The sequence below is a fragment of the Salvelinus namaycush genome, chromosome 33, assembly GCF_016432855.1.
Source record: "Salvelinus namaycush isolate Seneca chromosome 33, SaNama_1.0, whole genome shotgun sequence".
Classification (NCBI taxonomy): Eukaryota; Metazoa; Chordata; class Actinopteri; order Salmoniformes; family Salmonidae; genus Salvelinus; species Salvelinus namaycush.
Window position 1 is genome coordinate 32,621,940 of NC_052339.1, and position 13,704 is coordinate 32,635,643.

Sequence of the window (13,704 nt, forward strand, 5' to 3'; positions counted from 1 at the left end):
ACTGTCCTTGTCACTTTGTTCTCAGGTAAACTCAGGGCCATCAACCCAGAGAACGGCTTTTTCGGTGTGGCTCCCGGCACGTCCCTGAAGACCAACCCTCATGCCATGGCGACCATCGCCAAAAACACTGTGTTCACCAATGTGGGCGAGACCAGCGACGGAGGGGTGTGGTGGGAGGGACTGGACCCCCCTGCCGCAGGGGTCTCCCTGACCGACTGGCACGGCAAAGCCTGGAAAACAGGTAGAGTTGACTCACTGTAGTGCAGTGAGTACCAACCTGTGTTGGTCCTGTGGTCGTTTTAAATTATTATTTATTTAATACAAATAAAATATATCTTGGGAGTATTAATGGTATTATAAGCAATTTTACACTACTTTCCACAATGCAAATAGTTTATTATCATATGAATAATAATAATAATAATAATAAGCCTTTTAAGCTGGAATCTTTAAATGAAACAATGTTTTGGTAAAAAGCTGAGTGATGGACCTGTAGAAATGTAACCACTCTCAAATTCAAAGCAAGAGCTATGTATGCAAGGACTGTCCATCAAATAATAGTTTTAACCTTGTGTTGAGGCAGTGTTTGTTTCCATTTACTTTGTTTACAAACATTGGACAAGCTTCTGCTGTATTTTGGGTTCTGATACTCCCAGTCGATTGTCACGGCCCTGACCGGCTGTGGGGAAAACAACCTGTGGTTACCTAGGTTACCCCATTGGCTCACAGCAAATACTTGACCTTTTTAAATGCAGTTTTTTTGTTATCTGCTTGTTTTAGTCAATTACAAAACTACATTTAAGAGAAGTACAAGATGACTTTTCAACATTGCTTGCTCCTGAGCATTCTCACTACTTAGAATAATGTAATCTTGACTGTAGGGCTTCCTTCATGCCCCTTTTCATGAAGGTGCTAGCAGCCACGTGAGTGGAACATTAAGCTAGACAAGACCAACAACACAAACAGACTATACAGCTAGTGAGTGGAGTTACAAATCGACTAAAACAAGTGAAATGTCTTACCTGTGATGAAATGTTTCCCACACCCATAGCAACTTGTAGTCTACTTGGACATCGGGTCCCCACATTTCCCACGCCGAATAACCTGTAGCCACAGGACTCTTCTCGCAGGCTTTATTTCCCTACGTGGGAGCATTGTGAACCGTAGGTCAGGATTTTTGACCTGGTTACATGTGCATTGGACAATGAAGTTGTCTCTTTTACAATGGGGGTCAATGGGAAATAGTGTTTGTTTTCCCCAATTTGTGGGTTTGGTTGAGGGAGAATTACTTCTTATGACGGGAATATCGACTTGGAGTATGGGGTATGACAGTTGAACAAAACTCATGAGGATTATATTCTTCAGGAATCACTGGGTATATATCATTCATTTATAAGTCCCAAAATAGATGTAGCAACTAAGGATTCCAGCTTTAATGTGTTACATTCACTGCTAAAATGGGCCAAATTTGACTACTGAGAAATTTGATTTATTTTTTTTAAATCTGCGACTCTGCAAATGGTGGTCCTTGAGCTTTTGGCTGTGATTTGGTGGTCCTTGAGCTTTTGGCTGCGATTTGGTGGTCCTTGAGCTCTTGGCTGCGATTTGGTGGTCCTTGAGCTCTTGGCTGCGATTTGGTGGTCCTTGAGCTTTTGGCTGCGATTTGGTGGTCCTTGAGCTTTTGGCTGCGATTTGGTGGTCCTTGAGCTCTTGGCTGCGATTTGGTGGTCCTTGAGCTCTTGGCTGCGATTTGGTGGTCCTTGAGCTTTTGGCTGCGATTTGGTGGTCCTTGAGCTTTTGGCTGCGATTTGGTGGTCCTTGAGCTTTTGGCTGCGATTTGGTGGTCCTTGAGCTTTTGGCTGTGATTTGGTGGTCCTTGAGCTTTTGGCTGTGATTTGGTGGTCCTTGAGCTTTTGACTGTGATTTGGTGGTCCTTGAGCTCTTGGCTGCGATTTGGTGGTCCTTGAGCTTTTGGCTGCGATTTGGTGGTCCTTGAGCTTTTGACTGTGATTTGGTGGTCCTTGAGCTTTTGGCTGTGATTTGGTGGTCCTTGAGCTTTTGACTGTGATTTGGTGGTCCTTGAGCTTTTGACTGTGATTTGGTGGTCCCCTGAACCGGAAAGTTTGGAAACCTCTGCTGTAGTCTTAATAGTGACACCTGGTGACACGGCATGATACTATCCTTTTGTTATCATTGGTTTGAGAAAATACTGCAACACTTTAGTACTGCTGTCTCTTTGTAAATCGCTACATAGCATTTATCCATGAATCTATTAGTGGTAATTATAATGTAATCATGTTTCTAAGTGATTTATATGCATACAATCAAATCAAAATGTAATATAAATGTTAATGTCCTAATACTATTAATTTCTAACAGTAATAATATTTTCCAATCATATTCACCCTCTTTCTCTTCCTCACAGGAGACTCTGGCCTGTGTGCTCATCCCAACTCCAGGTTCTGTACCCCGGCGGCCCAATGCCCCATCATCGACCCCCAGTGGGAGAGTGACGAGGGTGTGCCCATCGACGCCATCATCTTCGGGGGCAGGAGGCCAGAGGGTGAGTGGCCTCTACTGATCCAATGACTAAAACATTGGTTTAGTACGTCATCTAAGATTACCACTATATATTTTCATACTAGCATCTAGTGTTGTAAGTGATACAGCTTGGTTAATGTAACGAGAACAATACAAATGATTCCCTATGATGACTGATTTGACATTCTTATCCAATGTGTCACTTTGGGACACTGTTACACCGTTGCTCTGACCTCTGTTTCCCAGGAGTCCCTCTGGTGTACGAGTCGTTTAACTGGCGCCACGGTGTGTTTGTAGGAGCCTCTATGAGATCTGAGGCCACAGCAGCTGCTGAGTACAAAGGTACAGTACCTCATTAACCACATTTAAAGAGCTTGTCATAGAATTAAATCGAAGTTAATTAAATCATTTAATTCATGTTTCGGGCTCCCGAGTGGCACAGCGGTCAATGACACTGCATCTCAGTGCTAGAGGAGTCAATACAGACACACTGGTTCGAATCCAGGCTGTATCATAACCGGCCATGATTGGGAGTCCCATAGGGTGGTGCAAAATTGGTCCGGCTATGGCCGGTGTAGACTGTCATTGTAAATAAGAATTTGTTCTAAACTGACTTGCCTAGTTAAATACAGAACAGTTCTAACATTTAAGTGGATAGGAGCTGTCTATAGAGTAGACAGTAAAAACCTCTCTAAGGTTAATAGCACCTGATATGATGGTATACTGTTTTCCCTGATTCCTCTCAGTGATAATGTAGAAAACCATGACCTTTTTGAATAAAATGCATTTTATATTTCTCCAGGCAAGGTTATCATGCACGACCCCTTCGCCATGCGCCCCTTCTTCGGCTACAATTTCGGTGACTACCTGGCCCACTGGCTGAGCATGGAGACCCGCAAGGGCGCCACCCACCTGCCCAAGATCTTCCATGTCAACTGGTTCCGGAAGGACCCCACGTCGGGCTCCTTCCTCTGGCCGGGTTTCGGCGACAACGCCCGCGTTCTGGAGTGGATCTTCAAGCGCTGCAGCCGTGAGAGGGAGGACGAGGCGGCCAAGAAGACCATGGTGGGCTGGGTGCCACTGGAGGGAGCCATCAACCTGCAGGGACTGGGCAGCAAGGTGGACATGGGTGCCCTCTTCGACCTGCCCAAGGCCTTCTGGGAGAAGGAGACCCAGGAGCTGAGGGCGTACTTTACCCAGCAGGTGGGAGCCGACCTCCCCCAACAGGTGGAGGGAGAGCTGAAGGCTCTGGAGGACAGGATCAGGGATTGAGAGGCGGAGGGACCAGATGATTCAGAGAGAGAAAGTATTGACTATTGGACACTACACTACGCTACGCTGATGCTGCAATATGGTGGGGATGGGGATATGGTGCGACTGACAAAAAATTACTAACAAGCTAATTTCAGTTTTGTGGAAACTGCTTTGCCTATATGTGGGTAAATGTAAACCAAAGTTTCTAAATTGTAAGAAAATACAATGAGATGATACGACTGCATCACTGACGAATGCAGTTCATGCTACCACACACTGTCAGTGGCTATATCAGTAGGTGTAAGGTGATGGAGCAGAATCAGTGTTTTAACAGTACCTTACTGAAATCTTGCAATAAAGTATAAAGGCATTGGATGTTTACAAGCTTTAGCCCAAAGAATCATATCTAATCAGGACAAGCTTAAATATCCATATTCATTTAAACATTTTTAAACAGAATGTTAACACCTCAATATATTTGTATTTGCTCGCTAGTACCTGGGATTACTGAATAGCCATTGGCTTGGAGCGTGATGAGGAAATACATCTGGTTGGCTCAGGGGGAAAGATTCATTAGAATTTTCTGTCACTTTTGTATTGTTTCCAATAAAAATGATTATGATCTAATGTTTACACATGAGATATGTAACATGTTGGACCAATAAAACTGAGATTTAATGTGAAGGTTTTTATTACAGTGCAATTAATAAACAACCTTAAATTCAGCCTCAATTGTGTCTGTTGATCAACACCAAACATAACTGACATAACTCCCCAAAATATATAAATAAAACATTCATAAGTAATGGGGATATTTAAGATGAGTTAAGTTCAGATTCAGTTTAGAATGATTCATATAATGTTCAGCATATTTATATATTTGACCTTTCTGTAACATGATTTCCAGTGTGCTGTTTGTAACATTTGGGTTGATGGTCACCAGACTCAATGCTGTAGTGGATTGTCAATCAAATTTATTTAGAAATCCCTTCTTACATCAGCTGACGACACAAAGTGCTGTACAGAAACCCAGCCTAAAACCCCAAACAGCAAGCAATGCAGGTGTAGAAGCACGGAGGCTAGGAAAAACTCCCTAGAAAGGCCAGAACCTAGGAAGAAACCTAGAGAGGAACGAGGCTCTGAGGGGTGCCAGTCCTCTTCTGGCTGTGCTGGGTGGAGATTGTAACAGAACATGGCTAAGATGTTCATAGATGACCAGCAGGGTCAAATAATAATAATCACAGTGGTAGTAGAGGGTGCAACAGGTCAGCACTTCAGGAGTAAATGTCAGTTGTCTTTCCATAGCAGATCATTCAGAGTATCTCTAAACTCATAACTGTTGAGAGGGATTGACGCCAGACTGGAGGTACAAGGACCGAGGACGCGCTGATTGTTATTGTATTCTGTGAAATACTGATTCTGTAGTAGTTAACAAAGCCACTGCCTTTTGTTTTGACTTCCTACAAGCCTCTCAGGCTGGTGTTTACAGAACATTTGTTGGTCTGATTAGGAAATAAAGGGTCTGTCTCCAAGAGGCTGGTGTTTACAGAACATTTGTTGGTCTGATTAGGAAATAAAGGGACTGTCTCCAAGAGGCCAGTAAGACATTGTCTCTGCTTCTATGCTGGCTGTTGTCTCCCTGTTGCAACTTGTATTAAACCTTATTTATGATTAACTTTATCAACAACTTTTGTTCATAGACACGCAAATATCATACCCCCAAGACATGCTAACCTCTCACCATTGCAATGACAGGGGAGAATATGGTACAGGTTACAGGTTAGTCGAGGTAATTGAGGTAATATGTACATGTAGGTAGGGGTAAAGTGATTATGCATAGATAATAAACAACAGCATAAAAAAGGGGGGGTCAATGCAAATATTCCGGGTAGCCATTTGATTAGCTGTTCAACAGTCTTATGGCGGTAGAAGCTGTTATTAAGAAGCCTTTTGGAGGCCTCCCGAGTGGCGCAGGGGTCGAAGGCACTGTGTCACAGTTGTTAGCTGTGCTGCTAGAGATCCTGGTTTGAGTCCAGGCTCTGTCGCATCCGGCCGCAACCGGGAGACCCATGGGGTGGCGCACAATTGGCCCAGCGTCGTCTGGGTTAGGGGAGGGTTTGGCCCGCAGGGATGTCCTTGTCCCATCGCGTTCTAACGACTCAAGTGGCGGGCCAGGTGCACGCATGCTGACACGGTCGCCACGGTGTTTCCTCCGACACATTTTTGTGGCTGGCTTCCAGGTTAAGCAGGCATTGTGTCAAGAAGTAGTGCAGCTTGGTTGGGTCGTGTTTCGAAGGACCCACGGCTCTCGACCTTTGCCTCTCCTGAGTCCGTAAGGGAGTTGCAGCGATGAGACAAGACTGTAACTACCAATTGGATACCACAAAATTGGGGGAAAAAATTGGTAAAAAATGTAATAGAATAAAATAAATATATATCATTAAATAACTTCTTGCGAATATAGGGGGTGCTGTTTCGACTTAGCATAAATCGGGCTCCAGATTAAACGGCTTCCTACTCAATTCTTGCTCGTACAATATGCATATTATTATTATTATTGGATAAAAAACACTCTCTAGTTTCTATAGCCGTTGGAATTTTGTCTCTGAGTGAAACAGAACTCCTTCTACAGCACTTTTCCTGACAGGGAGTCAGATTTCAGAAATCTTGGCCCCTGATCTGGGGTCGGTTTTAAGGTCCCTGTAAATGCTATGAGGATACAAACACTGCTTACGTCTTCCCCTGGATGTCAGTACGTGGTGACGCTTTGAATGGAGTCGATTGCGCAATCAGGGCCTGTATAAAAGAGCACAAGGTGGAAGTAGCGTCCTTTTCCTGCTGCGCCTGACGCACGATGGACATCGGACCTGCTCTCTTTCCAAGCTTTAGTTTAGCCAGTAATATTTCTCCGGTCATGTTTTTACTCGTTATAGGTGTTAAAAACATCATAAGGTAGTTAATTTAAACCGTTTTATAGCAATTTATATCCGTTTAGTACGATTTTGAAGCATTTTTTTCTGATGCACTTTGAACCGCTGGGCACGTTTCCAGTTCATGCCGAACGTTAGTGGTCATTTCCACATGGCAAGAGGACATCTTTCGACCAAAAGACGATTAGACCGGAGAAAGGATTCATTGCCCAAGATTCTGATGGAAGAACAGCTCATAGTAAGAACAATTTATGATGATAAATCGTGTTTCTGTCGAAAAATGTTAAACGCTTATGCCGCCATTTTGTTTGGTATAGCTTCGCTTGGCGCAACCTGTATTGAAAAGTAAGGATAATTTAAAAAATGTAATTCAGCGATTGCATTAAGAATTAAATTGTCTATCAATCGCTGTCCACCCTGTATTTTTTAGTCAAGTTTATGAGTATTTATGTATAAGACTAGATCACTGTCTAATATGGCGCACGACATTTTCTGACCAACTGGGCTACTTTTCTCATTGTCTAACCATGATTTTGGTGGCTAAATATGCACATTTTCGAACAAACTCTATATGTATGTTGTAATATGATGTTACAGGAGTGTCATCTGAAGAATTCTGAGAAGGTTAGTGAAAAAATTAATACATTTTGGTGGTGATAATGCTATCGCTCTTTTTGCCGTGAATCAATGCTGGGGTAATGTTTGCACATGTGCTATGGTAATATAACGATTTATTGTGTTTTCGCTGTAAGACACTTAGAAAATCTGAAATATTGTCTGGATTCACAGGATCTGTGTCTTTCAATTAGTGTACGCTGTGTATTTTTAAGAAATGTTTTATGATTAGTAATTAGGTAATACACGTTGCTCTCTGTATTTTTTCTAGTCGAGTTGTGATGGTGGGTGCAATTGTAAACTATGATTTATACCTGAAATATGCACATTTTTCTAACAAAACCTATCCTATACAATAAATATGTTATCAGACTGTCATCTGATGAGGTTTTTTCTTGGTTAGTGGCTAACAATATCTTTATTTGGCCGAATTGGTGATAGCTACTGATGCAGTAAGAAAATGGTGGAGTAAGAAAATTGTTGTCTTTTGCTAACAGTGGTTAGCTAATAGATTTACATATTGTGTCTTCCCTGTAAAACATTTTACAAATCAGAGATGATGGCTTGAATCACAAGATCTGTATCTTTCATTTGGTGTCTTGGACTTGTGATTTCATGAACATTTTATTTTATGATATCCCTGTAACTTTAGGCTAGGCTATGCTAGTCAGCTTTTGTGTTGGGGGTGCTCCCGGATCCGGGTTAGGGAGGCGTTAGAGGTTTTAAACAACAAAAAAATAAACAAACATTTTAGGGCATTCCTCTGACACCACCTGGTATAGAGGTCCTTGGCTGGAAGCTTGGCCCCAGTGATGTACTGGGCCGTACCCACTACCACCTGTAGCGTCTTGAGTTCGGAGGCCGAGCAGTTGCCATACCAGGCGGTGATGCAACCAGCCAGGATCCTCTCAATTGTGCAGCTGTAGAACTTTTTGAGGATCTGAGGACCCATGTCAAATCTTTTCAGTCTCCTGAGGGGGAAAAGGTGTTGTTATGCCCTCTTCATGACTGTCTTGGTGTGTTTAGACAATGATAGTTTGTTGGTGATGTGGACACCAAGGAACTTGAAGCTCTCAACCTGCTCCACTACAGCCCCGCTCGGCCCTTCTTTTCCTGTAGTCCACGATCATCTCCTTTGTCTTTATCACGTTGAGGGAGAGGATGTTGTCCTGGCACCACACTGACAGATTTCTGACTTTCTCCCTATAGGCTGTCTCATTTTTGTCGGTGATCAGGCCTACCATTGTTGTGTCATCGGCAAACCTAATGATGGTGTTGGAGTCGTGCAGTCATGGGTGAACAGGGAGTACATGAGGGGAATAAGCACAGACCCCTGAGGGACCCTCATGTTGAGAATCAGAGAGGCAGATGTGTTTTTGCCTACCCTTACCACCTGGGGTGCGGCTCATCAGGAAGTCCAGGATCCAGTTGCAGAGGGAGGTGTTAAGTCCCAGGGTCCTTAGCTTAGTGATGAGCTTTGAGGGCACTACGATGTTGAACGCTGAGCTGTAGTCAATGAACAGCATTCTCACGTAAGTGTTCCTGTTGTCCAAGTAGGAAAGGGTATTTTTAAGTGCAATAGAGATTGCATCATCTGTGGATCTGTTGGTGTGGTATGCAAATTTGAGTGGATCTAGTGTTTCTGGGATAACGGTGTTGATGTGAGCCATGACCAGCCTGGCTACAGACATGAGTACTATGGGTCGGTAGTCATTTTGGCAGATTACCTTGGTGTTCTTGGGCACAGGGACTATGGTGGTCTGCTTGAAACATGTAGGTAATACAGACTCGGCCAGGGACAGGTTGACAATGTCAGTGAAGACACTTACCAGTTGGTCAGTGTATGCTCGGAGTACGCATCCTGGTAATTCGTCTGGCCCTGCGGCTTTGTAAATGTTGACCTATTTAAAGGTCTTACTCACATCGGCTATGGCGAGCGTGATCACACAATCGTCCGGAACAGCTGGTGCTCTCATGCATGCTTCAGTGGTTCTTGCCTCGAAGCGCGCATAGTAATTTAGCTCATCCGGTAGGCTTGTGTTCGCCGCTGGGCTTCCCTTTGTAGTCCGTAATGGTTTGCAAGCCCTGCCACATCCGACGAGCATCGGAGCTAGTGTAGTAGGATTCAATATTAATAGGACTCAATCTTGCAAGGGCTGTGGCTTTGTGGTGCGATGGGTAACGATGCTTCGTGGGTGTCAGTTGTTGATTTGTGCAGAGGGTCCATTGTTCGAGCCCAGGTAGAAGCGAGGAGAGAGACGGAAGTTATACTGTTACATTGATGCTGTTGACCCGGATCACTGGTTGCAGCGGAAAAGGAGGAGGTCAAAAGGGGGGTGAGTGTAACTGATGTGAAATGGTTAGCGGGGTGCTCACTAATAGAGTTTCCATCGGTGACGTCACTCGCACTGAGACCTTGAAGTAGTTGTTCCCCTTGCTCTTCAAGGGCTGTGGCTTTTGTGGAGTGATGGGTAACGATGCTTCGTGGGAGGCAGTTGTTGATGTGTGCAGAGGGTCCTTGGTTCAAGCCCAGGTAGAGGCGAGGAGAGAGACGGAAGTTATACTGTTACATTGATGCTGTTGACCCGGATCACTGGTTGCAGCGGAAAAGGAGGAGGTCAAAATGGGGGTGAGTGTAACTGATGTGAAATGGTTTGCGGGGTGCTCGCTAATAGCGTTTCCATCGGTGACTTCACTCGCTCTGAGACCTTGAAGTAGATGTTAAACATATGGAAACCATGTGTTTAATTACCACGAGCCCGTTCTCTCCAATTAAGGTGCCAACAACCTCCTGTGGGTGAAATCCCTGAGCGTTTGCTTTCCTCTCCGGCGACTGAGTTAGGTAGGACGCCTGTATCTTTGTAGTGATTGGGTGTATTGATAAACCATCCAAAGTGTAATTAATAACTTCACCATGCTCAAAGGGATATTCAATGTCAAATGTATGTTATTTTTACCCATCTACCAACAGGTGCCTTTCTTTGTGAGGCATTGGAAAAGATCACTGTCTTTGTGGTTGTATCTGTTTGAAATTCGCTGCTTGACTGAGGGACCTTACAGATAATTGTGTGTGTGATTCAAAAATCATGTTAAACACTAGTAATGCACACAGAGTGAATCCATGCAACTTATGTGACATGTTAAGCAAATCTTTACTCCTGAACATATTTAGGCTTGCCATAGAAAAGGTGTTGAATACATATTGACTTGAGACAATTCAGCTTTTCAATTTTATGTCTAAAAACATAATTCCACATTGTGTGTCGACCAGTGACACAAAATCTCAATATAATCCATTTTAATGAGGTATGTAAAATGTTGGACCAATAAGTCCAAAAGATGTAATGGAAATTGAATGTAAAGGTTTTTATTACAGTGCAATTAATAAACAACCTTATATTCAGCCTCAATTGTTTTGTTGATTTAACACTCAATATAAAAACTGACAAGATAAATTCTAAATAGACACAGTTGAAGTCGGAAGTTTACATACACCTGAGCCAAATACATTTAAACTCAGTTTTTCACAATTCCTGACAATAAATCCAAATAAAAATTCCCTGTCTTGGGCTAGTTAGGCTCACCACTTTATTTTATTTTATTTATTTTAATAATAGTAGAGAGAATGATTTATTTCAGCTTTAATTTCTTTCTTCACATTCAAAGTGGGTCAGAAGTTTACATACACTCAATTAGTATTTGGTAGCATTGCCTTTAAATTGTATAACTTGGGTCAAACGTTTCGGGGAGCCTTCCACAAGCTTCCCACAATAAATTGGGGAAATTTTGGCCCATTCCTCCTGACAGAGCTGGTGTAACTGAGTCAGGTTTGTAGGCCTCCTTGCTCACACACGCTTTTTCAGTTCTGCCCACAAATTTTCTGTAGGATTGAGGTCAGGGCTTTGTGATGGCCACTCCAATACCTTTACTTTGTTGTCCTTAAGCCATTTTGCCACAACTTTGGAAGTATGCTTCGGGTCATTGTCCATTTGGAAGACCCATTTGCAACCAACTTTTAACTTACTGACTGATGTCTTGAGATGTTGCTTCAATATATCCACATAATTTTCCTACCTCATGATGCCATCTATTTTGTGAAGTGCACCAGTCCCTCCTGCAGCAAAGCACCTCCACGACATGATGCTGCCACCCCCGTGCTTCACGGTTGGAATAGTGTTCTTCGGTTTGCAAGCCTTCCCCTTTTTCCTCCAAACGTAACGATGGTCATTATGACCAAACAGTTCTATTTTTGTTTCATTAGACCAGAGGACATTTCTCCAAAAAGTACAATCTTTGTCCCCATGTGCAGTTGCAAACCGTAGTCTGGCGTCTTTATGGCGGTTTTGGAGTGTTGGCTTCTTCCTTGCTGAGTGACCTTTCAGGTTATATCGATATAGGACTCGTTTTACTGTGGATATAGATACTTTTGTACAGCATCTTCACAAGGTCCTTTGCTGTTGTTCTGGTATTGATTTGCACTTTTCTCACCAAAGTACGTTCATCTCTAAGAGACAGAACGCGCCCCCTTCCTGAGCGGAATGACGGCTGAGTGGTCCCAAGGTGTTTATACTTGCGTACAATTGTTTGTTCAGATGAACGTGGTACCTTCAGGCATTTGGAAATTGAACCAGACTTGTGGAGGTCTTCAATGTTTTTTCTGAGGTCTTGGCTGATTTCTTTTGATTTCCCCATAATGTCAAGCAAAGAGGCACTGAGTTTGAAGGTACGCCTTGAAATACATCCACAGGTACACCTCCAATTGACTCGAAGGATGTTAATCAGAAGCTTCTAAAGCCATGAAATAATTTTCTGGAATTTTCCAAGCTGTTTAAAGGCACAGTCAACTTAGTGTATGTAAACGTCTGACCCACTGGAATTGTGATACAGTGAATTATAAGTGAAATAATCCGTCTGTAAACAATTGTTAGAAAAATTACTTGTGTCATGCACAAAGTAGATGTCCTGACCGACTTACCAAAACTATAGTTTGTTAACACGAAATTTGTGGAGTGATTGAAAAATGAGTTTCAATGACTCCAACCTAAGTGTATGTAAACTTCCGACTTCAACTGTATAAACTGAAAATAGATTATATTGTTATTCTGGTAACTGCACAAAATATTAAGATAAACAGTGACTAGTAGATGTTAACACCATTCTGCCATCATGTAGACTTCCTTCACCAACTTCCTGTCTTGTATCAGACCACTGTCTCTCCAACTAACTGTGTCTTCTCTCCTCAGTCATCATTGACTTTATATGGTCTTAAACTACCTTCAGTAGGCTAGTTGAACTCAGCAGTTCCTCTATACTGGAACCCATTAAACAGATGCTCTGTGAACTCAACACTCAAAATAAATGGTCCGAAATAAAGAGTATCCTACATCATCGTATCAACACTATAGTAACAGTGTCACGTTCCTGACCTATTTCTGTTAGTTTGTTGTATGTGTTAGTTGGTCAGGACGTGAGTTTGGGTGGGCATTCTATGTTTTCTGTTTTTATGTTGGTTTAAGGGTTGCCTGGTATGGCTCTCAATTAGAGGCAGGTGTTTGGCGTTTCCTCTAATTGAGAGTCATATTTAGGTAGGTTGTTTCACAGTGTTCGTTGTGGGTGGTTGTCTCCTGTGTCAGTGTTTGTCGCACCATACGGGACTGTTCGGTTTGTTTGTACATCGTTCTTTTTGTGTAGTCTATTTTTCCCTGTTCGTGTGTTCTTCGTGTTTTATGTAAGTTCGTATAGTTCAGGTCTGTCTACGTTTTCGTTTTGTTATTTTGTATAATTCCAAGTGTTTTTCCCGTGTTTCGTCGTTGTCCTAAATAAATATTATGTATTCACAATCTGCTGCATCTTGGTTCAATCCCTGCTCCTCCTCTTCGGTTGAAGAGGAGGAGGAACACCGTTACAGAACCACCCACCAAATTACCAGAACCAAGCAGCGTAATACACAGGACTACTGGACTTGGGAGGACGAGCTGGATGGAAAAGGTCCTTGGGCTCAACCAGGGGAATATCGCCGCCCCAAAGCTGAGCTGGAGGCAGCGAAAGCAGAGAGGCGGCGATATGAGGAGGCAGCAAGGAAGCAAGGCTGGAGACCGGAGAATCAAGCCCAAAACTGCAGATATGAAGGGACGCGTCTAGCACGGAAGCCCGAAAAGCCCGTGAGTACTACCCAAAAATTTCTTGGGGGGCGGCTAAGAGGTAGTGGGCCAAGGGCAGGTAGGAGACCTGCGCCCACTTCCCAGGCTAACCGTGGAGAGCGGGAGTACGGGCAGACACCGTGTTACGCAGTAGAGCGCACGGTGTCTCCTGTACGTGTGCATAGCCCAGTGCGGGTTATTCCACCTCCCCGCACTGGTAGGGC

The 13,704-nt window shown here is 43.3% G+C and overlaps 1 protein-coding gene across 3 annotated transcripts in view; it reads left to right on the forward strand.

Moving 5' to 3' along the window:
- The window catches only part of LOC120028089 (phosphoenolpyruvate carboxykinase [GTP], mitochondrial-like), a 30,392-nt gene that overhangs the window by 6,552 nt on the left and 10,136 nt on the right, over positions 1–13,704 (forward strand). The window contains exons 7-10 of one of the 3 annotated variants that reach the window (XM_038973252.1): positions 26–241; positions 2,426–2,563; positions 2,788–2,883; positions 3,344–3,816. In XM_038973252.1, coding sequence (XP_038829180.1) covers positions 26–241; positions 2,426–2,563; positions 2,788–2,883; positions 3,344–3,813 — 920 coding nt within the window. In that variant the 3' untranslated portion in view covers positions 3,814–3,816. Of the gene's footprint in view, positions 1–25; positions 242–2,425; positions 2,564–2,787; positions 2,884–3,343; positions 4,521–13,704 lie in introns of those variants that run through there. The other 2 variants (XM_038973251.1, XM_038973253.1) reach the window with 2 other exon arrangements.